Source organism: Thalassophryne amazonica, chromosome 14 (assembly GCF_902500255.1).
Source record: "Thalassophryne amazonica chromosome 14, fThaAma1.1, whole genome shotgun sequence".
In the NCBI taxonomy this organism is placed as follows: Eukaryota; Metazoa; Chordata; class Actinopteri; order Batrachoidiformes; family Batrachoididae; genus Thalassophryne; species Thalassophryne amazonica.
This window is the reverse complement of record NC_047116.1, coordinates 69,506,219-69,531,748: the sequence shown is the minus strand read 5'-3', so window position 1 is coordinate 69,531,748 and position 25,530 is coordinate 69,506,219. Positions and strand designations below refer to the sequence as shown.

General features: G+C 43.2%; 1 protein-coding gene across 1 annotated transcript in view; it reads right to left on the bottom strand.

The window, feature by feature from the left end:
• Window positions 1-25,530, bottom strand: part of stxbp5l (syntaxin binding protein 5-like) — a 773,590-nt gene that overhangs the window by 33,093 nt on the left and 714,967 nt on the right. The window contains exons 25-26 of the mRNA XM_034186808.1: window positions 25,401-25,525; window positions 13,369-13,732 (exon numbers count right to left, since the gene is read on the bottom strand). Coding sequence (XP_034042699.1) covers window positions 13,369-13,732; window positions 25,401-25,525 — 489 coding nt within the window. The remainder of the gene's footprint in view (window positions 1-13,368; window positions 13,733-25,400; window positions 25,526-25,530) is intronic.

Genomic DNA, 25,530 nt, shown 5'->3' with positions numbered 1-25,530 from the left:
AGAATAAAAGACACATCATGCAGCAGAACCTGCATTATCAAAAGTGCATCACTCTGCACCTTTTTGCGCTGCAAAGAAAACCACACCACACATCACATCTAAGCCTATTTAAGGATTAAGTAATAATGATAAATGCACAACTGCACTAAACTGACCCAACGAACTGAGGTAAAAAATGCTAAATTTGAAAAAAGAAAAGCAACTATGCTCGGTACACTGTGTTCAGTCAGTCCTTGCTGTGGTGGGCATAAGGTAATTCTGGTTGCCTCATACTACTTTTGGTGTCAAATTATTTGCAAGATATGAGTTTCTAAAGACCCGTATGGAACACTTTGTCAGAAACTGTATGCAGTTACCACAATAACAGCAAAAAAAACAAAAAACAAAACAAAAAAACAAAAAACAAACAAAAACAAAACAACAAAAAAACAACAATAAACAAACAAACATCATCAAAAACATTTTTCCCACTTCACAAATATTGGACCAAAATTACTCAGAGACCCTAAATTTCTGTTTGATTCCCTGAGAAGGCTTCACATTAGGTATGTGAATCTCATCACTGACAATGATTCGATATGCATCTCGATACACTAGCAGCGATATGATACATATTGCGATACATGACGATACTGACGATACGATGAGATTCACCCCTGTTCCCGATTCGATGTAATTTGATATGTATTTGATGGCGATTCAATTCCTTAAGCCCCCATCACACATAGCAAGGATGTGCAGGAACCATGTCCGACACGGCAAACAATCCTGGGCCATTGTTGGCGGTGAGATTCATGTTTATTAATGCTGTCACAGCCTGGCACAACAGTTCTATGTCATCTTGCTTACAGAGTTAGAAGGTGATCATTTATTACAGCGTGAGAGCCGTTCAGCTCCGAGTCTGATGCGTGCAATGATATGTTACCGCGCAGCACAGAGAGATGCAGCTCTTAGTTATGATGGAGACAATATTTCACATTTTTTACATCAACCATGGGAAGGAATAAACAAATATGTGTTCTGTAAGGTCTATTGTGGATATAACAGCCTGTTCAGATTTGCGGCGGTGTGCGCACAGTAGTGGTGCTTTCAGTTTGATAGCCGCTGTTCACATTCACTGTACATGATAACAATTCACAATTAATAGCGTGCCACATACATTTCAACAATTCCTTTGCGCAAATCATTTCGGATCCTGTTTTGCCACCATCTGAATTTGAAAATTGCGGTCAGATGGTCCTCAGATTGCACATGGACTACCGTCAGACAGGTATCCCATCTCAATGACTGTCAGTCCCACAAAACAGAGGATGTTATTATTATTATTATTATTATTATTTCCTTTACCTGATGGGCAACTTCAGTGTACACACGGCTGGTGCTCACGCCAGAGAACTATTGCGTATTATCGTGTAACGTTGGACATTTTGTTGCCCAGGACAAGCGTCCCAGTTTGTGACTTTAATCCACAAGAAAGTTGAGTCACGATTGACATCTTTAAATGGGTGGTTAATGAAGACATTGCAGACCTGCCACTGGAAGTGAAGCAGAGAACCAGCGAACAGCAAGTCGAAGCGCTGCTTTTTTGCGTCAAGCTTCAAACAGACCCACCGCAGTCTGCAATCAATGTAGAGAAATGATTGTTTTCCGATAAAAACCCTCAAAAACAATGGCCACTCTGGTGTCGCGAACTGAAGGACCGATAAGGAAATCAATAAGCTTTCTGGCTTCAGGTGCATTCAGTGTGCATTGGAAAAAAAATTGACGCAAGCAGGCAGCGAGTGATGCAACATGATTCAACCCATCAAATGATTGCAATTGATGTACACTCAATGAATTGATGCACTCGGATCGCACAAGATTGGATCTAGATACCGATTTGTATCGATTAATCTCCACAGGCCTACTTCACATATTATTTGATAGTCCTGTCTGTTTTTATGTTATAGTCAGTGTAAATGTTAAAAGATGCCAACATGGCCCAAAATAGGAAGTTCATTGGTCCACACCAGTATCAACCAGAATCCAAAATTTCAGAGGTGGTTATCCAATAGTTTCTTATTGACATTTTCTAGACCTAGTGCCTGACCTAGAGCCAACCACCTCTACTGGTGGTTGGCTCTCACTGCGGTATTGTATCACTTCCTGTTCCGGAGCACAGCGGTGTTTTTCTGTATCTGTTAGCTGTTTAATCTGCGCAGTTAGATTGATCTAGTTATCTAGATTACGATTTGTTTCCCAGTGTAATCTTTACGTGCCTTAACTAAAGCACTCCTTCTGCTGAATCACCTCTAAATTATTTACACATTATTCACTTTGCGTGTTTTTAGGAATCCGCTAGCTTAGCGTAGCTACTAGCTCTTAGCCGATTTAGCATGGCAGCTTCTCCTGTCTCTCCCGCACTTTTCTGCTCTGGGTGTGAAATGTTTAGTTATTCCTCGGCCTCCTTTAGCAGTAATGGTACTTGTAATAAGTGTAGCTTATTCGTAGCTTTGGAGGCCAGGCTGGGCGAATTGGAGACTCGGCTCCGCACCGTGGAAAATTCTACAACTAGCCAGGCCCCTGTAGTCGGTGCGGACCAAGGTAGCTTAGCCGCCGTTAGTTACCCCCTGGCAGATCCCGAGCAGCCGGGAAAGCAAGCTGACTGGGTGACTGTGAGGAGGAAGCGTAGCCCTAAACAGAAGCCCCGTGTACACCCCCAACCCGTTCACATCTCTAACCGTTTTTCCCCACTCGACGACACACCCGCCGAGGATCAAACTCTGGTTATTGGCGACTCTGTTTTGCGAAATGTGAAGTTAGCGACACCAGCAACCATAGTCAATTGTCTTCCGGGGGCCAGAGCAGGCGACACTGAAGGAAATTTGAAACTGCTGGCTAAGGCTAAGCGTAAATTTGGTAAGATTGTAATTCACGTCGGCAGTAATGACACCCGGTTACGCCAATCGGAGGTCACTAAAATTAACATTAAATCGGTATGTAACTTTGCAAAAACAATGTCGGACTCTGTAGTTTTCTCTGGGCCCCTCCCCAATCAGACCGGGAGTGACATGTTTAGCCGCATGTTCTCCTTGAATTGCTGGCTGTCTGAGTGGTGTCCAAAAAATGAGGTGGGCTTCATAGATAATTGGCAAAGCTTCTGGGGAAAACCTGGTCTTGTTAGGAGAGACGGCATCCATCCCACTTTGGATGGAGCAGCTCTCATTTCTAGAAATCTGGCCAATTTTCTTAAATCCTCCAAACCGTGACTATCCAGGGTTGGGACCAGGAAGCAGAGTTGTAGTCTTACACACCTCTCTGCAGCTTCTCTCCCCCTGCCATCCCCTCATTACCCCATCCCCGTAGAGGATGCCTGCTCCCAGACTACCAATAACCAGCAAAAATCTATTTAAGCATAAAAATTCAAAAAGAAAAAATAATATAGCACCTTCAACTGCACCACAGACTAAAACAGTTAAATGTGGTCTATTAAACATTAGGTCTCTCTCTTCTAAGTCCCTGTTGGTAAATGATATAATAATTGATCAACATATTGATTTATTCTGCCTTACAGAAACCTGGTTACAGCAGGATGAATATGTTAGTTTAAATGAGTCAACACCCCCGAGTCACACTAACTGTCAGAATGCTCGTAGCACGGGCCGGGGCGGAGGATTAGTAGCAATCTTCCATTCCAGCTTATTAATTAATCAAAAACCCAGACAGAGCTTTAATTCATTTGAAAGCTTGACTCTTAGTCTTGTCCATCCAAATTGGAAGTCCCAAAACCAGTTTTATTTGTTATTATCTATCGTCCACCTGGTCGTTACTGTGAGTTTCTCTGTGAATTTTCAGACCTTTTGTCTGACTTAGTGCTTAGCTCAGATAAGATAATTATAGTGGGCGATTTTAACATCCACACAGATGCTGAGAATGACAGCCTCAACACTGCATTTAATCTATTATTAGACTCTATTGGCTTTGCTCAAAAAGTAAATGAGTCCACCCACCACTTTAATCATATCTTAGATCTTGTTCTGACTTATGGTATGGAAATAGAAGACTTAACAGTATTCCCTGAAAACTCCCTTCTGCCTGATCATTTCTTAATAACATTTACATTTACTCTGATGGACTACCCAGCAGTGGGGAATAAGTTTCATTACACTAGAGGTCTTTCAGAAAGCGCTGTAACTAGGTTTAAGGATATGATTCCTTCTTTATGTTCTCTAATGCCATATACCAACACAGTGCAGAGTAGCTACCTAAACTCTGTAAGTAAGATAGAGTATCTCGTCAATAGTTTTACATCCTCATTGAAGACAACTTTGGATGCTGTAGCTCCTCTAAAAAAGAGAGCTTTAAATCAGAAGTGCCTGACTCCGTGGTATAACTCACAAACTCGTAGCTTAAAGCAGATAACCCGTAAGTTGGAGAGGAAATGGCGTCTCACTAATTTAGAAGATCTTCACTTAGCCTGGAAAAAGAGTCTGTTGCTCTATAAAAAAGCCCTCCGTAAAGCTAGGACATCTTTCTACTCATCACTAATTGAAGAAAATAAGAACAACCCCAGGTTTCTTTTCAGCACTGTAGCCAGGCTGACAAAGAGTCAGAGCTCTATTGAGCTGAGTATTCCATTAACTTTAACTAGTAATGACTTCATGACTTTCTTTGCTAACAAAATTTTAACTATTAGAGAAAAAATTACTCATAACCATCCCAAAGACGTATCGTTATCTTTGGCTGCTTTCAGTGATGCCGGTATTTGGTTAGACTCTTTCTCTCCGATTGTTCTGTCTGAGTTATTTTCATTAGTTACTTCATCCAAACCATCAACATGTTTATTAGACCCCATTCCTACCAGGCTGCTCAAGGAAGCCCTACCATTATTTAATGCTTCGATCTTAAATATGATCAATCTATCTTTGTTAGTTGGCTATGTACCACAGGCTTTTAAGGTGGCAGTAATTAAACCATTACTTAAAAAGCCATCACTTGACCCAGCTATCTTAGCTAATTATAGGCCAATCTCCAACCTTCCTTTTCTCTCAAAAATTCTTGAAAGGGTAGTTGTAAAACAGCTAACTGATCATCTGCAGAGGAATGGTCTATTTGAAGAGTTTCAGTCAGGTTTTAGAATTCATCATAGTACAGAAACAGCATTAGTGAAGGTTACAAATGATCTTCTTATGGCCTCGGACAGTGGACTCATCTCTGTGCTTGTTCTGTTAGACCTCAGTGCTGCTTTTGATACTGTTGACCATAAAATTTTATTACAGAGATTAGAGCATGCCATAGGTATTAAAGGCACTGCGCTGCGGTGGTTTGAATCATATTTGTCTAATAGATTACAATTTGTTCATGTAAATGGGGAATCTTCTTCACAGACTAAAGTTAATTATGGAGTTCCACAAGGTTCTGTGCTAGGACCAATTTTATTCACTTTATACATGCTTCCCTTAGGCAGTATTATTAGACGGTATTGCTTAAATTTTCATTGTTACGCAGATGATACCCAGCTTTATCTATCCATGAAGCCAGAGGACACACACCAATTAGCTAAACTGCAGGATTGTCTTACAGACATAAAGACATGGATGACCTCTAATTTCCTGCTTTTAAACTCAGATAAAACTGAAGTTATTGTACTTGGCCCCACAAATCTTAGAAACATGGTGTCTAACCAGATCCTTACTGTGGATGGCATTACCCTGACCTCTAGTAATACTGTGAGAAATCTTGGAGTCATTTTTGATCAGGATATGTCATTCAAAGCGCATATTAAACAAATATGTAGGACTGCTTTTTTGCATTTACGCAATATCTCTAAAATCAGAAAGGTCTTGTCTCAGAGTGATGCTGAAAAACTAATTCATGCATTTATTTCCTCTAGGCTGGACTATTGTAATTCATTATTATCAGGTTGTCCTAAAAGTTCCCTAAAAAGCCTTCAGTTAATTCAAAATGCTGCAGCTAGAGTACTGACGGGGACTAGAAGGAGAGAGCATATCTCACCCATATTGGCCTCTCTTCATTGGCTTCCTGTTAATTCTAGAATAGAATTTAAAATTCTTCTTCTTACTTATAAGGTTTTGAATAATCAGGTCCCATCTTATCTTAGGGACCTCGTAGTACCATATCACCCCAATAGAGCGCTTCGCTCTCAGACTGCAGGCTTACTTGTAGTTCCTAGGGTTTGTAAGAGTAGAATGGGAGGCAGAGCCTTCAGCTTTCAGGCTCCTCTCCTGTGGAACCAGCTCCCAATTCAGATCAGGGAGACAGACACCCTCTCTACTTTTAAGATTAGGCTTAAAACTTTCCTTTTTGCTAAAGCTTATAGTTAGGGCTGGATCAGGTGACCCTGAACCATCCCTTAGTTATGCTGCTACAGACGTAGACTGCTGGGGGGTTCCCATGATGCACTGTTTCTTTCTCTTTTTGCTCTGTATGCACCACTCTGCATTTAATCATTAGTGATCGATCTCTGCTCCCCTCCAAAGCATGTCTTTTTCCTGGTTCTCTCCCTCAGCCCCAACCAGTCCCAGCAGAAGACTGCCCCTCCCTGAGCCTGGTTCTGCTGGAGGTTTCTTCCTGTTAAAAGGGAGTTTTTCCTTCCCACTGTAGCCAAGTGCTTGCTCACAGGGGGTCGTTTTGACCGTTGGGGTTTTACATAATTATTGTATGGCCTTGCCTTACAATATAAAGCGCCTTGGGGCAACTGTTTGTTGTGATTTGGCGCTATATAAAAAAATTGATTGATTGATTGATGATCTGACCAAGGGGTGATGGGGTCCCAGCCATGCTTGACAGCACTGCAAACTATTCCACTGGATCAGCCTCTGATGAAAAAACTAAGTAATGACACCATTTCCAGCAGTTTTCATATCAGCAAAAATAATGCAGACACTAAAATATTCTTGAACGGTCAATATTGGCTGATATTATCAGACAACCAATATATTGGTAGGGCTGTAGTACTGTCCTGACCATTAACGTCATTTGACCTCACAATGTTACAAACTTATCATCTCTGTTGAAATGTCAACTGCAGACCTAATTACGATTGTGAAACTCTTCACTTCTAATTTGTCACTGTTCTAGTTTCTGTGAAAGCTCTCAGTTGTCGAGGTGGTTTCCATAGTAGAGAAGCTTGAATCTTCAACTGGACTGGGTTGCTTGATGCGAGGACATTTCGCTTCTAATCACAGAAGCTTCATCAGCTAACTTTCTTGCTCTGGTAGTCTGACTTCTGTCTTGACTCTTGTAGAGAAGAACAAACAGAAGCCCACAAAAGCTGGAGTTTTAAACTTAACAAGACTGCTCCTACTGAGAGGCAGACTGCTATTGGCAGTGACTAACAATTGCTCTAATTAGCACCTATTGTGCTCTAGTTAGCATTCTCGTAATGACAGGGCAGCTCCTAATGATGGGACTGACGCCTCTCCTGAAGCCTATCCTGACGACTCTCCTGATGATGTGAATGACTCATTACCATGAACAAAAGAGTGAAACTGCTTTGACCTAAGTACCCCCATTGTAAACAGGGGACAAAACGTGTCTCAGACCCCTCTCCGGTTAAGGAGAGTTTCAACTGTTTCACATACAAAGCTTCCTTCACAACTCTCTCAAACCATTTCTTTTCTCTGGCTAAGATTTTAAATTCCTTGTCCTCAAATGTGTGGTTAGTGTCTTTAAGGTGGAGAAGAACTGTGTGCGCAACGGCTGCTTCGTCTCACCTATGTATATCAGAGTTGGCTAGTGAAGCAGGCTGGACACAAATGCAGGATGTGAGTACACCGCTCAGTGGAGTAAAGGCATTTACTTGGTTCGGTAGCAGAGTTCGGTACACAGATAAGCAGTCCAAAAGAAGCAACAGTAACAAAATCATCAGGCTTAGGCGTGGTCGAGGTACACAGGCAGGTAATCAAAAACACGATGAAGCAATCAAGGCAAAAACACAAGGAACTGAGCTGGAAAGAGGCACAAGGCACATCGATCTGGTGAAGGACAGAGACAAACTGTGAGGCTTATAAAGCACCTGGGTGATTAATCTGCAAACTCAGAACAGGTGTGTGGAGAAACTCCCAGAACCAGGGTGTGGCCAGACAGAGGGACACACCCACCACCAAGAACCATGAGAGAAAGGCAAGAAACAACAAGACAGAGAAAACCCAAGCAGAAGGATAGAACAGAGACAGAACAAGAGACAGAGAATACAAACACAACCCCAAAAAAACCAGGAACCTGACAGTACCCCCCCTCAAGGGCCGACCCCCGACAGCCCAGGAGCAGAAGGGTGAGAAGCATGAAACTCACGAATAAGGGCGGGGTCCAACACAAACCATGAGGGAACCCAGGACTAATTTGTTATTAATTAAACTCATTTGTTCAGTATGATTTTCAGGGATGGTCATACTAACAGATTGTGTGTGAAATTCAATTTGGCCCAGCTCTCGGCCATCCACGGCATGCACTACCAAAAGCCGTGAAAGCCGGTGCAATTTAAGGCTGAGAGACCTGGCAAGAGATGACAACATAAGATTAGAATCAGCTCCGGAATCAATAAACATGGGGTTGGACAAGATAACATGGTCAGACTTAAATTCTGCAATAAGAGCATCTTGTGAGGAAGGAGCGACTGAGCTCAAACTCACCCGCACTACTGATCTCGGCCGCTCGGGGGCACCCCTTACAGGACAAAGTGAGAGAACATGACCTGATTGACCACACTAATAACAGAGTCTCTCCACACGGCGTCGCTCTCGTTCTTCATTGGAAAGACGTGCTCTTCCCACTTGCATGGGCTCTTGGGGAGCACCGGAAGAGGCGCGGCTTCCTGTGTAACTGGAGATAGATGACCGGTTGGCCATGGAGGCAGCCCTTGGAGTGGGATGATGGCAGTCCCGGTGAGGTTGGTCTGATAAGCAACGATCGGTTCGGATTGCCAGTGCGATGAGGTCATCAAGATTTTCAGGCAGATCCACCGCTATGAGCAGACTTTGGATGCTGTCATTCAGGCTATGGAAAAACACATCGTGGAGCGCTGCATGATTCCATTCACTCTTTGCGGCCAAAATATGAAAATCTATGGCGTAGTCAGCCAACTGGCGATTGCCTTGCTGTAGCTTCATCAACGAGCGCGCCGCCTCGCGCCCCGGAGAGGTGTGTTGGAATACCTGCTGCAGTGAGTTGGTGAAGGCTGCGAGGGAGGAGCAAGATGGCGAATTGCGGCTCCACTCAGCTGTAGCCCACGCTGCTGCCCGGCTGGTCAGGTGAGTGATCACAAATGCTATCTTCGCCCTTTCAGACGGAAACATTGGTGACATCAATTCGAAATGTAACTCACACTGTGTAATAAAGGGCTTCACATCCCCTGACTCTCTGGAGAACTGCTCAGGTCGGGAGAATTGATTACAGATGTCAGAGAAGGGTACGGAAGCCGGCGGGGCTGCTGATGGTCCCAGACATGGTGAGGCGACAGGAACCGTGTCGGTCATAGCCTGATGTTTCACGGTTGACAGTAGTTGCTCCATCAGAGAACTCACGGAGGCCATGAAGGTGTCTTGTCGCTTTGCTAGTGCGCTAATACCAGTGTTCAGGGTGGCAAGCTGGTCCCCCTGTTGAGCTAGCTGCTGGCTGTGGTGGTGTACCGCCCACTGGAAAGCATCTGCATCTGCTGTGTCCATAGTTGGCCAGATCGATCTATCAGAGTTGGCTGGTGAAGCAGGCTGGACACAAATGCAGGACGCGAGTACACCGCTCAGTGGAGTAAAAGCATTTACTTGGTTCGGTAGCAGATCGGTACACAGATAAGCAGTCCAAGAGAAGCAACAGTAACAAAATCATCAGGCTTAGGCGTGTTCGAGGTACACAGGCAGGTAATCAAAAACACGATGAAGCAATCAAGGCAAAAACACAAGGAACTGAGCTGGAAAGAGGCACAAGGCACATCGATCTGGCGAAGGACAAAGACAAACTGTGAGGCTTATAAAGCACCTGGGTGATTAAACTGCAAACTCAGAACAGGTGTGTGGAGAAACTCCCAGAACCAGGATGTGCCCAGACAGAGGGAGACACCCCCCACCAAGAACCAGGAGAGAAAGGCAAGAAACAACAAGACAGAGAAAACCCAAGCAGAAGGATAGAACAGAGACAGAACAAGAGACACAGAATACAAACACAACCCAAAAAACCAGGAACCTGACAATGTAGTGTTCATTACAATTTTCCTGACATCTGATAGAATACACTACATTGCTCTGTTTGCAACTAGGGATCCTGTCCTTAGGGTGAACTAATTTCTGTCTCAAGGTGTTGACAGGTTTAAAGTAAACTGGGATTTTGTGCTGTCTGGAGAACCTCTGTAGTTTTTCCCCTACTCCTACTAAATAAGGGAGAGACACTCTTCTTCTTGGCTCCGTCTCCTGTCTGTCTGGTCTCTTTGTTCTTTGGGAGTTCTGCACTTTATCCAGGGAACATTGTGGGTACCCACATACTGTGAGGGCTTTCCGGACATGTTGGTCTTTAACCCTTCCCTGTGTAGTTGTGGTCACCTGTAGGGCTCTGTGTTGAAGAGTCCCAATCACCCCGAGCTTGTGTTCAAGGGGTTGGTTTGAGCCAAAGAGCAGATATTGGTAATGTGAGTGGGTTTTCTGTAAACCCCTGTCTGGAGCTGCCTGTTCTCTCCAATCGTAACATCACAGTCCAAGAAGGCTAAATGGTTGTTTCTGGCATCCTCACGTGTGAACTTGATATTGGAGTCCACCGAGTTGATGTGCTCTGTAAAGGCCTCCACTTCCTGTTTTGTTTGATTTTAACCCATGTGTCATGGGTTAAAATCCCAAGTCACTGGTTCAGATATGTCCATGACACATGGGTTAAAATCAAGCAACAGGAAGTGGAGGCCTTTACAGAGCACATCAACTCGGACTCCAATATCAAGTTCACGCATGAGGATGCCAGAAACAACCAATGACCAATATCTGCTCTTTGGCTCCAACCACCCCCTTGAACACAAGCTCGGGGTGATCAGGACTCTTCAACACAGAGCCCTACAGGTGCTCATAACTACACAGGGAAGGATTAAAGAACAACATGTCAGGAAAGCCCTCACAGTATGTGGGTACCCACAATGGTCCCTGTATAAATTGCAGAAGTCACAAAGAACAAAGACACCAGACAGACAGGAGACGGAGCCAAGAAGAAGAGGAGTGTCTCTCCTTTATTTAGCAGGAGTAGGGGAAAAACTACAGAGGATCTTCAGACAGCACAAAATCCCAGTTTACTTTAAACCTGTCAACACCTTGAGACAGAAATTAGTTGACCCTAAGGACAGGATCCCTAGTTACAAACAGAGCAATGTGGTGTATTCTATCAGATGTCAGGAAAACTGTAACGAACACTACATAGGTGAGACGAAGCAGCCGTTGCACAAAAGGCTATACCAGCACCACAGAGAGGGCACCAGCGGACATCAGTCTGCAGTTCATCTCCACCTTAAAGACACTTTTTGACACATTTGAGGACAAGGAAGTTAAAATCTTAGCCAGAGAAAAGAAATGGTTTGAGAGAGGTGTGAAGGAAGCTTTGTATGTGAAACAGTTGAAACCCAGCCTTAACCGGGGAGGGGGTCTGAGACACGCTTTGTCCCGTGTTTACAATGGGGTACTCAGGTCAAAGCAGTTTCACTCTTTTGTTCATGGTAATGAGTCATTCACGTCGTCAGGAGAGTGATCAAGATAGACTTCAGGAGAGGCGTCAGTCCCATCGTTAGGAGGGACACCTGCCTGGTCATTAGGTGGATGCTAACTAGAGTACAATAGGTGCTAATTAGAGCAATTGTTGTTACTGCCTCTCAGTAGGAGGGGTCTTGTTAGGTTTAAAACTCCAGCTTTTGTGGGCATCTGTTTGTTCTTCTCTACAAGAGTCAAGACAGAAGTCAGACTACCAGAGCAAGAAAGTTAGCTGATGACGCTTCTGCGATTACAAGCAAAATGTCCTTGCATCAAGCAACCCAGTCCAGTTGAAGATTCAAGCTTCTCTACTGTTCTATTTGACTTATTTGGAGACTAGTGTTAGCTGAACTTCTCTCGATTCAGAGTAGACCAGATACTGCTACACCAGTTACACAGCACCCTCGGGTTTAAGGACTACAGTCATGATCAGTTTATATTATGTGTCCAGAACCTAAAATAAGCAAATTTAAAACTGGAAAATTTACTGGTAAATCTGATGCTCATGAAAACTGTTAATGTTATCATGAGGGAGATTGTACAATTGTATGCAAATGTTTGGGCACCCCTGATAATTTTCATGATTTTCCTTTATAAATCATTGGTTGTGTGGATCAAAACTTTCAGTGAAATATATCATATAGCAGACGAACACACTGATATTTGAGAAGTGAAATGAAATTAATATTTACAGAAAGTGTCCAATAATTATTTAAACAAAATTAGGCATCTGCATAAATTTGGGCACCCTTGTCATTTTATTATTTTTTAAATACATTTAGCACTAATTATTAGAACACAAAACTGGTTTGGTAAGCTCACTGACCCTTGACCTCCTTACACAGGTGAATCCAATCATGAGAAAGGGTACTTAAGGTGGCCATTTGCAAATGTTTCCCCTCTTTGCATCTCTTCTAATAAGTGGCAACATGGGAGCCTCTAAACATCTCTCAAATGACCTGAAAACAAAGACTGTTCAACATCATGGTTTAGGGGAAGGATACAAAAATCTATCTCAGAGAGTTCAGCTGTCAGTTTCCACTGTGAGGAACATAGTGAGGAACTGGAAGACACAGTACTAGTTAAGGCCCGAAGTGGCAGGCCAAGAAAAATGTCAGATAAGCTGAAGTGAAGGATGGTGAGAACAGTCATAGTCAACCCACAGACCTGCTTCAAAGATGTACAACATGATCTTGCTGCAGATAGTGGCTCTGTGCATCGTTCAACTATACAGCACACTTTGCACAAAGAGATGTATATGATGCTGTAATGCAGAGGAAGCCTTTTCTGCATACATGCCACAAACAGAGTTGCTTGAGGTATGCTAAAGCATATTTGAACAAGCCATTTAAATTTTGGAATAAGGTGCACACTTTCTGTACATTCTACAAACTTCATTTCACTTGTCAAATATCATTGCATTTGTCTGCTATAATATATTTAACTGAAATTACTGATCCATGCAACCAATGATTTATAAAGGAAAATCATGGAAATCATCAGGGGTGCCCAAACTTTTACATACAACTGTACAAGATGAGGACCACGTTAAATCTAAGATAAGCAAAACTTACTTTAATACCCCTTTGTTTGGTTAACGCACATTTTGTCAGGATTTAAAATTTTCACTCTCTCTTAACAATGCCTGATGTCAAACCTGAGTGTCATGATGTGTCCGTTAGCACAGAAGCAGGCGAGGCACACGCTGTTGCACACAGAGACCATGTCGGCTCGCAGCACAAATGATGACTCTGTGATGTTGTGGACAAAGAGGCAAGACATAGAGGGCATCAAGAATAGTTTGGCTTGTCTTTCAGAGCACACCACGGTTAGATGTCCCTCTCCACAGCTGTCCTGGGAAGATGACGGTGAAAAGTTGACCAATTTGCGCCTCCGTGGTCGATCGGGATCCTCTGGGGCGTTGAAATCTCGCCAGACTTCGTAAGGGCTCAGAATGAGAGTGCCCATGCAGTCCAAAAAGCCAAAGTGCAAGACAGAGCCCTTCAACATTTGGATGACTCCTGAGAGTAAAACAAGTGAAGACATTTTTCTAAACACAATCTTGAAATGAGGCACAGATACTCTTTCAGAGAAAAAAGAAACAATCACTCAACATTTTGTTAAAAAAAATTACTGTAAACAAAGTCCTTTACAATCTGCTTTGAAAGTCATGTCGTAGAATAATTACAAGTTCATACTAGTGCATTGTCCATGGGGATCCATGGGCTCTAGATTGGGTAGTGTTTATAAAAGTTTCTATTATGAGTTGGAATGGCATGTGAGTCCAGAATGTTTTTAAAACCTTAGACCTCAGACCTCAACAGTTTTTGGAAGAACTCAACCCTTTTTTCCTGTGAATTATGTAATTTTGTAATGCCAATTTACTGTTTTAATGTATTTATAAATGGTTTAGGTTCTTGTTATCATATACACACTATTATTATTATTATGTTATTTTTACTTCTATTTTGTCATTTGATTTGTAAATGGGCCATCATGTGTTTTTATCGTATTTACAATTATATTATGTACTTACATTGAACATACTAAATACAATCACACACACACACTCATGCACCCATGCTTTTAATATATAGATGATTTACCACCCCCTACTGGAATGGGGTGAGTCCAGAATCACATTGTTCAGTGATGTTAGGTAATATTTGTAGTTTCTCCAAAAATATTGGTCCGATCAGTGTTCCATTTTGGCTACGTTCATCTTTGACCCAAAATACATCAGCATACCAAACGGCAAATGTCAGCTCTCCACAGTTCACCTGTGATCAAAGTTATAGGCACGCACGCATGCTTGCACGCACGCACGCATGCAGAGCTTTCTGTCTTTTCTGCATTCTGCTGCAAGCAGGTGCTTTTAATTTGACACATCCACAAACAGAGACAGTGAAAAAACATCAAAAGCACTACACTTCTCACTCATGGTAACAGCAACATGGCACTAACAGCAACATGGACTAAACCAATTGAACTACAAAAACACAACAAATTAATAACACTAACAAGACCATTAAAATGTGAATTATGAATATGTGAATTTCTCCTCTGTGAGATCAATAAAGTTTATCTTATCTTAAAATAACATGAACAGTAACAACATTTAAAACCCCCAAACCCCAATGTCCTATAGTGCATTGCAGCACAATGTCCATTGTTCAATGTTGTTAGCTAATATAGCAAATTTCCTATCAACTTTCCATTTTTCACAGCATTCATCCTCGACCCAAAATGCATAAGCATACCAATCAGCAAATGTCAGCTCTCCCTAGTTTTCCGTGATCGAAGTCACACACACACACACACACACACACACACACACACACACACACACACACACACACACACACACACACACACACACACACACACACACACACACACACACACACACACACACACACACACACACACACACACACACACACACACACACACACACACACACACACACACAGAGAGGCCACTTGGGTATTATGTATAATATACAGTGGGGAAAATAAGTATTTGACCCCCTGTCAGTTTTGCAGGTTTTGCCACCTACAATGAATGGAGAGGTCTGTAATTTTTATTGTAGGTACACTTCAACTGTGAGAGACAGAATCTAAAAAAAAATCCAGAAAATCACATTGTATGATTTTTAAACAATTCTTTTGCATTTTATTGCATAAAATAAGTATTTGATCCCCTACCAACCAGCAAGAATTCTGGCTCTCACAGACCTGTTAATTTATGAGGTCTATTAGAAAAGTATCTGACCTTATTATTTTTTTTCAAAAACCATATGGATTTGAATCACGTGTGATTGCATCAGCCAAGCTTGAACCTTCGTGCGCATGCGTGAGTTTTTTCACGCCTGTCGGTTGCGTCATTCGCCTGTGAGCAGGCTTTGCGTGAGGAGTGGTCCACCCCTCTCGTCGTTTTTTTCATTGTTTAGGAATGCCTCAGAGACTGCCACTTTGCTTGATCAAAATTTTTTCAGAAACTGTGAGGGACATCAAAGTGGACACCATTCGAGAAATTCAGATGGTTTTTGGTGAAAATTTTATGGGCTTCAAAGAGATTATGGAGTGTTACTGTCGCTTTAAGGACGGCCCAGAGCGACTGGTGGTGCGACGCGCTCCGAAGCCACCATCGACAGGCTGAGCGTCCATTTCATTTCTAAACGGATAGCTGTATGGATCCGTGACCATCGTGTGCAATTTCTCTGGTTATCACAAGAGCTGGACATCAACCATTTTCCGGCAGATTTCACTTTTAACAAGAGATTTTGTCATGGAAAGCCGAGCGGAGGCTTTGCGCATCACGATGGATTCGCTACTGGAGCGAGACAAACCCACCTCCGTTTTGGTCTCACAGGACGGCTTTGAGATGGTGTTCACACAGCTGTCGGTGGTTTTTCCATCGAGTGATTATCCGAGAAATTGTGGATGTGCCTGGACATGCCAGAACATGTCCTGTGAGGCTTCATCACGGCGTTGCTTTGCGCCATGTGGCACCGCCGCAATGCACGGAATTCCTCCGCATGTCTGTCTCAATGTGCCGTAAAAGTGCTGATGTCCACGTCTTTTCACAATTCCTGTGCTGGCCAGATGACATCCCCGATAAAACACAGCGTCCAGTTTGGAAATAAATGGCACATTCCACTGTTACAGGAGTTTTTGTCATGGAAAGAGGAGCGGAGGCTTCACGCGTCGCGGCGGTGCCGCATGGCGCAAAGCAACGCCGTGATGAAGCCTCACAGGACATGTTCTGGCATGTCCAGGCACATCTACAATTTCTTGGATAATCACTTGATTGAAAAACCACCGACAGCTGTCTGAACGCCATCTCAAAGCCGTCCTGTGAGACCAAAACGGAGGTGGTTTTGTCTCGCTCCAGTAGTGAATCCATCGTGAAGCGCGAAGCCTCCGCTCGGCTTTCCATGACAAAATCTCTTGTTAAAAGTGAAATCTGCTGGAAAATGGTTGATGTCCAGCTCTTGTGATAACCAGAGAAATTGCACACTATAGTCAGGATCCATACAGCCATCCGTTTAGAAATGAAATGGTCGCTCAGCCTGTTGATGGCGGCTTCGGAGCACGGCACACCACCGGTTGCTCTGGGCTGTCCTTAAAGCGACAGTAACACTCCGTAATCTCTTTGAAGCCCATAAAATCTTCACCAAAAACCATCTGAATTTCTCGAATGGTGTCCACTTTGATGTCCCTCACAGTTTCTGAAAAAAGTTTGATCAAGCAAAGTGGCAGTCTCTGAGCCATTCCTAAACAATGAAAAAAAACGACGAGAGGGGTGGACCACTCCTCACTCAAAGCCTGCTTGCTCACAGGCGAATGATGCAACCAACAGGCGTGAAAAAACTCACGCATGTGCACGAAGGTTCAAGCTTGACTGACGCAGTCACACGTGATTCAAATCCATATGGTTTTTGAAAAAAATAATAAGGTCGGATACTTTTCTAATAGACCTGGTATCTTTAAGAAGCCCTCTTATTCTGCACTCTTTACCTGTATTAATTGCACCTGTTTGAACTTGTTACCTGTATAAAAGACACCTGTTCACACACTCAGTCAATCACACTCCAACCTGTCCACCATAGCCAAGACCAAAGAGCTGTCTAAGGACATCAAGGACAAAACTGTAGACCTGCACAAGGCTGGGATGGGCTACAGGACAGCAGGCAAGCAGCTTGGTAGAAGACAACAACTGTTATGATTATTTTTTTAGAAAATGGAAGGAACATAAGATGACTATCAATCTCCCTCGGTCTGGGATTCCATGCAAGCTCTGAGAAAGCTCAGAACTACACAGGAAGACCTGGTCAATGACCTGAAAAGAGCTGGGTCCACAGTCACAAAGATTACATTAGTAACACATGATGCTGTCATGGTTTAAAATCCTGCAGGGCAGTAAGGTCCCCTGCTCAAGCCAGCTCACGTCCAGGCCGATTTGAAGTTCACCAGTGACCATCTGGATGATCCAGAGGAGGCATGGGAGAAGGTCATGTGGTCAGATGAGACCAAAATAGAGCTTTTTAGGATCAACTCCACTTACCATGTTTAGAGGATGATAACAACCTCAAGAAAACCATCCCAATCGTGAAGTATGGGGGTGGAAACATTATACTCTGGGGGTGCTCTTCTGCAAAGGGGACAGGACGACTGCACCGTATTAAAGGGAGGATGGATGGGGTCATGTATTGCGAGATTTTCGAAAACAACCTCCTTCCCTCAGTAAGAGCATTGAAGATGGGTCATGGCTGGGTTTTCCAGCATGACAATGACCCCAAACACACAGCCAGGGCAACTAAGGAGGGGCTCTGTAAGAAGCATTTCAAGGTCCTGGAGTGGCCTAGCCAGTCTCCAGACCTGAACGCAATAGAAAGTCTTTGGAGGGAGCTGAAACTCCAAACCTGAATGAATTGGAGAAGATCTGTATGGAGGAAAAAAACCTGCAAACTGACAGGGGGTCAAATACTTATTTTCCCAACTGCAGATATCCACATTAAGAAGCTGAGTACTTCCTACACAGTAAAATTACCAGTGTAAAAGTAACACTGCCAGAGTGGGACCATATGTACACTGGCAGTGTTAAGCGCAATCCCTGAATAACTATTCTTGATTGTGATTGTGGATGTTTTGTTTTTTAGAACATTGTATTTCTGTCCAACATTGTTCAATCTTATGTAATGTATCCAGCCTTGCTGATTTTGCATCAGGACGCTGTAAGCACAAGCCCTGAATAACTATTCTTGATTGCAATTCTGTTTTGTCTAAATTTTTTAGTATTTCTGTCCAACAGCGTTCAATATTTATTATGGGTGCTAACAGTACTGGATGTTTTCTTGATCCTTTGCAATCCTGGATCATCAGTGATCTTTGGCATATTCTTTGACACCATGTTCTAAATATTGTGAATTTTTGGCTCATTACTGCCAGTTTCAAGACTGCTGTATGAAACAACTTCTTGGGTATCTGTCTTTGTTTCTGGGTTTATGATAATGTGTCACTTTGTTGCCACAATTTCTTTAAGTAACCATTGGTCAAAAATTTTAGTGTACGTATCTGTTCTCAGCTGCTTATCGAAAACCCCTCTCACACAGAAGGCGTGCACATGGCATGCTAGTGGCAAATACTTGCATGGTATACTCGCCATGCACATGTCTGCACTCCCTGCCAATATTGGCGAGTGCCAATGTGTGCGCGGCATGTGACCACTATGTGTGAGTGGCGTTCAGTGGGACTGAATGTAGCACGTTCATTAGTGACTTCATCCAAACCATCAACATGTTTATTAGACCCCATTCCTACCAGGCTGCTCAAGGAAGCCCTACCATTATTTAATGCTTCAATCTTAAATATGATCAATCTATCTTTGTTAGTTGGCTATGTACCACAGGCTTTTAAGGTGGCAGTAATTAAACCATTACTTAAAAAGCCATCACTTGACCCAGCTATCTTAGCTAATTATAGGCCAATCTCCAACCTTCCTTTTCTCTCAAAAATTCTTGAAAGGGTAGCTGTAAAACAGCTAACTGATCATCTGCAGAGGAATGGTCTAATTGAAGAGTTTCAGTCAGGTTTTAGAATTCATCATAGTACAGAAACAGCATTAGTGAAGGTTACAAATGATCTTCTTATGGCCTCGGACAGTGGACTCATCTCTGTGCTTGTTCTGTTAGACCTCAGTGCTGCTTTTGATACTGTTGACCATAAAATTTTATTACAGAGATTAGAGCATGCCATAAGTATTAAAGGCACTGCGCTGCGGTGATTTGAATCATATTTGTCTAATAGATTACAATTTGTTCATGTAAATGAGGAATCTTCTTCACAGACTAAAGTTAATTATGGAGTTCCACAAGGTTCTGTGCTAGGACCAATTTTATTCACTTTATACATGCTTCCCTTAGGCAGTATTATTAGACGGTATTGCTTAAATTTTCATTGTTACGCAGATGATACCCAGCTTTATCTATCCATGAAGCCAGAGGACACACCAATTAGCTAAACTGCAGGATTGTCTTACAGACATAAAGACATGGATGACCTCTAATTTCCTGCTTTTAAACTCAGATAAAACTGAAGTTATTGTACTTGGCCCCACAAATCTTAGAAACATGGTGTCTAACCAGATCCTTACTCTGGATGGCATTACCCTGACCTCTAGTAATACTGTGAGAAATCTTGGAGTCATTTTTGATCAGGATATGTCATTCAAAGCGCATATTAAACAAATATGTATGACTGCTTTTTTGCATTTACGCAATATCTCTAAAATTAGAATGGTCTTGTCTCAGAGTGATGCTGAAAAACTAATTCATGCATTTATTTCCTCTAGGCTGGACTATTGTAATTCATTATTATCAGGTTGTCCTAAAAGTTCCCTGAAAAGCCTTCAGTTAATTCAAAATGCTGCAGCTAGAGTACTGACGGGGACTAGAAGGAGAGAGCATATCTCACCCATATTGGCGCTATATAAAAAAAAATTGATTGATTGATTGACGTAGTCTGCTGCTTCCTGGGCAGTGTTTTATCAACTTGATCTGTTTTCTTCCATCTTATCATGGATTATCACGGATGGAGAGTTAGTGGTAATTGGAGTTGAGTGTCACAACATGTGATGTGATGTACCACACTGATGCACATGATATCACATGTTGTCTGATGTGTTTTTGGTGAACAGTCACATGTTTGTGGTGGGTAGTGGCGGATAATTCACATGCCTCTGAATGCCACACATACTTTCTGTATGAGAGGGGCTTTACTGTCTTAAATGGTAAATGGGCTGCGCTTTTCCATCTACATCAGAAACTCAAAGCGCTTTGCAGTTGTGCCTCACATTCACCCATTCATACAGTCACACTCACACACCAATGTCACGGTGCTGCCATGCAAGGCACTCACTACACAACAGGAGCAACTTGGGGATTAAGGACTTTGCCCAAGGGCTTTAGTGATTTTCCGGTCAGGCTGGGGTTTGAACTGAGAATCCTCTGGTCTGAAGCCCAGTGCTTAACCATTAGATCATCACCTCCCCAATTGTTTTATTATTAATTGTTATAATATTGTTTATATGTATATTCTATATTATTTTGTTGTTGTATTAATTCCTGTATTTATATTTTGATATTTTATTGGTTTTTATTATAATTGATATTGTGGAAAAAACTGTGAATGGTGTGCTATACAAATAAAGAGTTGATTTAACACTTTTTTGAATACATGCATGAATGCATGCACTGCCTGCAGTGTTCATTTAAAACTGGAAAATTTGTAAATCTGAAGCTCATGACAATGGTTAATGTTACCATGAAGGAGGATGTACAAGATGAGAACCACGTTAAGCAGCTCTCACAACACCTGCCCAAGAAGGGCCGAGCTATAACTCAGTTCACCTTGGCTGATTTCCTCTGAGCAGTTCATAGAAAGTCCTCCCAAGCAGGCACACCACTTGGTAAAGGTCTGAAAAAGTCCGGCCGAATTCACAAAAATTTGTACCTTGTTGAAAACAGCACAAGTTAAATAAAATTTTCCCGACTTGTGCTGATTTATGCAGAACTTCTTCTTTTGGCTGCTACTGTTAGGGGTCGCCACAGCAGATCAATCGTTTCCATCTCACCCTGTCTCCCCATGTCCGCCCTCAGCACATCCACAAACCTCCTCTTTGGCTTCTTTCTTCTCCTCCTGCCTGGTGGCTCCATCCTCTGCATCCTTCTCCCTCTATATGCTGGGTCCCTCCTCTGCAGATGTCCAAACCATCTCAATCTCATCTCTCTGACTTTGTCTCCAAACTGTCCCACCTGAGCTGTCCATCTGATATGTTCATTCCGTATCCAGTCCATTCTCGTCACTCCCAAAGATAATCAAATCTTCAACTCTGCCATCTCCAGCTTCTGTCTTTTTGTTAGCACCACTGTCTCTAAGTCGTACAACATAGCTGGCCTCACTACTATCTTGTAGACTTTCCCCTTCACTCTTGTAGACATTCTTCAGTCATAATTCACTCCTGCCACCTTTTTCCACCTACTCCACCCTGCCTGCAATCACTTCTTCACCTCTCTACTACACTCTCCATTACTTTGACAGTTGACCCAAAGTATTTACACTTATCTACTTTTGCTACTTCTACTCCTTGTAACCTCACTATTCCAGTGGGCTCCCTCTCATTTACACACATGTACTCAGACTTGCTCCTACTGACTTTCATTCCCCTTCTCTCCAGAGTGTATCTCCATATCCCCAGGCTAGACTTAGCCTGGTCTCTCCTTTCACGACAGATCACAACGTCATCTGCAAAAATCATAGTCCATGGAGGCTCCTGTCTGATCTCATCTGTCAACTTGTCCATCACCATTGTGACCAAGAAAGGACTCAGAGCTAATCCTTGGTATAATCCCACCTCCACCTTGAATGAATCTGTCATTCCTACTGCGCATCTCACCATTGTCACACTGTCCTTATACATATCCTGCACCACCCTCACATACTTCTCTGCCACTCCAGACTTCCTCATACAATACCACAACTCTTACTGCTCCCAGATCTTCACCAGAAGCCTCGCTTCTACTGCACTTTCCCATAACTTCATGCTGCAGCTGAACAACAACCCTGCCAACACCTTACAGTCTCCAATTTCTTTTAGCTTTCATCTCCTACAAAGAATGTAGTCCACCGGTGTGCACCTTCCTCCACTCTTATGTGTCACCCTGTGCTCCTCCCTTTTCTTAAAGTAGGTATTCACCACAGCCATTTCCATCCTTTTTGCAACATTGACAACTATCTGCCCTTCCACATTCCTGTCCTTGATATCATATCTACCCGTTATTTTCTCATCACCTCTGTTTACTTCGCCAACATATCCATTGAAGTCCGCTCTTATCACTACTCTTTCATGTTTGGGCACAATCTCCACCACCTCATCTAACTCACTCCAGAAACCTTTCTTTCTCATTCATCTTACCACCTACCTGTGGGGCATATGCACTGATGACATTCAATGCATATGTGCACTGAATATAATACACTCAACAAAAATATAAATGCAACACTTTTGGTTTTGCTCCCATTTTGTATGAGATGAACTCAGAGATCTAAAACTTTTTCCACATACACAATATCACCATTTCCCTCAAATATTGTTCACAAACCAGTCTAAATCTGTGATAGTGAGCACTTCTCCTTTGCTGAGATAATCCATCCCACCTCACAGGTGTGCCATATCAAGATGCTGATTAGACACCATGATTAGTGCACAGGTGTGCCTTAGACTGCCCACAATAAAAGGCCACTCTGAAAGGTGCAGTTTTATCACACAGCACAATGCCACAGATGTCGCAAGATTTGAGGGAGCGTGCAATTGGCATGCTGACAACAGGAATGTCAACCAGAGCTGTTGCTCGTGTATTGAATGTTCATTTCTCTACCATAAGCCATCTCCAAAGGTGTTTCAGAGAATTTGGCAGTACATCCAACCAGCCTCACAACCGCAGACCACGTGTAACCACACCAGCCCAGGACCTCCACATCGATCATGTTCACCTCCAAGATCGTCTGAGACCAGCCACTCGGACAGCTGCTGAAACAATCAGTTTGCATAACCAAAGAATTTCTGCACAAACTGTCAGAAACCGTCTCAGGGAAGCTCATCTGCATGCTCGTCGTCCTCATCGGGGTCTCGACCTGACTCCAGTTCGTCGTCGTAATCGACTCGAGTGGGCAAATGCTCACATTCGCTGGCATTTGGCACGTTGGAGAGGTGTTCTCTTCACGGATGAATCCCGGTTCACACTGTTCAGGGCAGATGGCAGACAGCGTGTGTGGCGTCGTGTGGGTGAGCGGTTTTCTGATGTCAATGTTGTGGATCGAGTGGCCCATGGTGGCGGTGGGGTTATGGTATGGGCAGGCGTCTGTTATGGACGAAGAACACAGGTGCATTTTATTGATGGCATTTTGAATGCACAGAGATACCGTGACGAGATCCTGAGGCCCATTGTTGTGCCATACATCCAAGAACATCACCTCATGTTGCAGCAGGATAATGCACAGCCCCATGTTGCAAGGATCTGTACACAATTCTTGGAAGCTGAAAATGTCCCAGTTCTTGCATGGCCGGCATACTCACCAGACATGTCACCCATTGAGCATGTTTAGGATGCTCTGGACCGGCGTATACCACAGCATGTACCAGTTCCTGCCAATATCCAGCAACTTCGCACAGCCATTGAAGAGGAGTGGACCAACATTCCACAGGCCACAATTGACAACCTGATCAACTCTATGTGAAGGAGATGTGTTGCACTGCATGAGGCAAATGGTGGTCACACCAGATACTGACACGTATCCCCCCCAATAAAACAAAACTGCACCTTTCAGAGTGGCCTTTTATTGTGGACAGTCTAAGGCACACCTGTGCACTAATCATGGTGTCTAATCAGTATCTTGATATGGCACACCTGTGAGGTGGGATGGATTATCTCAGCAAAGGAGAAGTGCTCACTATCACAGATTTAGACTGGTTTATGAACAATATTTGAGGGAAATGGTGATATTGTGTATGTGGAAAAAGTTTTAGATCTTTGAGTTCATCTCATACAAAATGGGAGCAAAACCAAAAGTGTTGCGTTTATATTTTTGTTGAGTGTATATAATGTGCTTCAATTTACAACATCACATTCATCACCCTGTCAGACACTCGCTTAACCTCTAGCACACTCTTAACACGCTCTTCCTTTAAAATGACCCAGACACCATTTCTCTTCCTCACCATGATAGAAGAACTTGAATCCACCACCTATGCTCCTGCTTTTACTTCCCTTCCACTTGGACTCTTGCACACACAATATGTATACCTTTCTCCTCTCCATCATATCAGCCAACTCCCTCCCTTTATCAGTCATCCTGCCAACATTCAAAGTCCCAACTCTGACTTCCACCCTTCTAGTTTTCCTCTCCTCCCGCTGTCTCTGGACACATTCTCCTCCTTTACTTCTTCGTTGCCCAGCAGTAGTCTAATTTCTGCTGGGACCCTGTTGGGCAATGGCACCAGTGGCAGTTGTGTTAACCTGGGCCTTGACTGATCAGGTAGGGAAATTCAATTTGGACTCTGCAACTTCACTTTGCCTTGTTTTATGCTGGATGCCCTTCCTGACGCGTCCCCCCCCCCCCCGCCCCCATTTATCCGGGCTTGGGACCGGCACTCAGAATGTACTGGCTGCACACCACATGTGGCTGAATTGCTCTATGCAGAACACTAGAGGTTGGGTAACTCCAGTTGCAGTGAATAAAACTCCTGCCATGTATTGCTTCTACCCGTGTACCTAAAAGAGGAGATTTTGCTTATTATCTCATTATCTCATATAGCTGGCTGAAGACTTGAACTAATTAGTATCAGCTGGATTAGTGAGTGGATGGAACAAATATGTGGAACATCATTTACTCACGGAAACTGGGGTTACCCACCTCTGCCAAGCACCATGCCGACCTTCCCTTGGGACACAATCCAGCTATGTACATTACCAGTCAAAGTTTGTCCAAACCAGTGACTGGTATTATAGAGGTGCTGCTTGGGAAATCTTGGCACCAAACTTGGGCAAGTTGTGAGAGCTGCTTTAGAAATTAGAGCAGTGGGAAATCTACAGCTATTGCTCAAACCAGCTTTGTCACTGTGACGTACCACTGGGACCAATGGTAACAGGGTCTTCCAACCTCTCTTCCTCCTCAGTGGGGATGGACATTGGGATGAGCAAGACCATGCCAAGGCTTGTGCCCACCCACAGACATGGGGTGGGCAGGGCATCACTCTG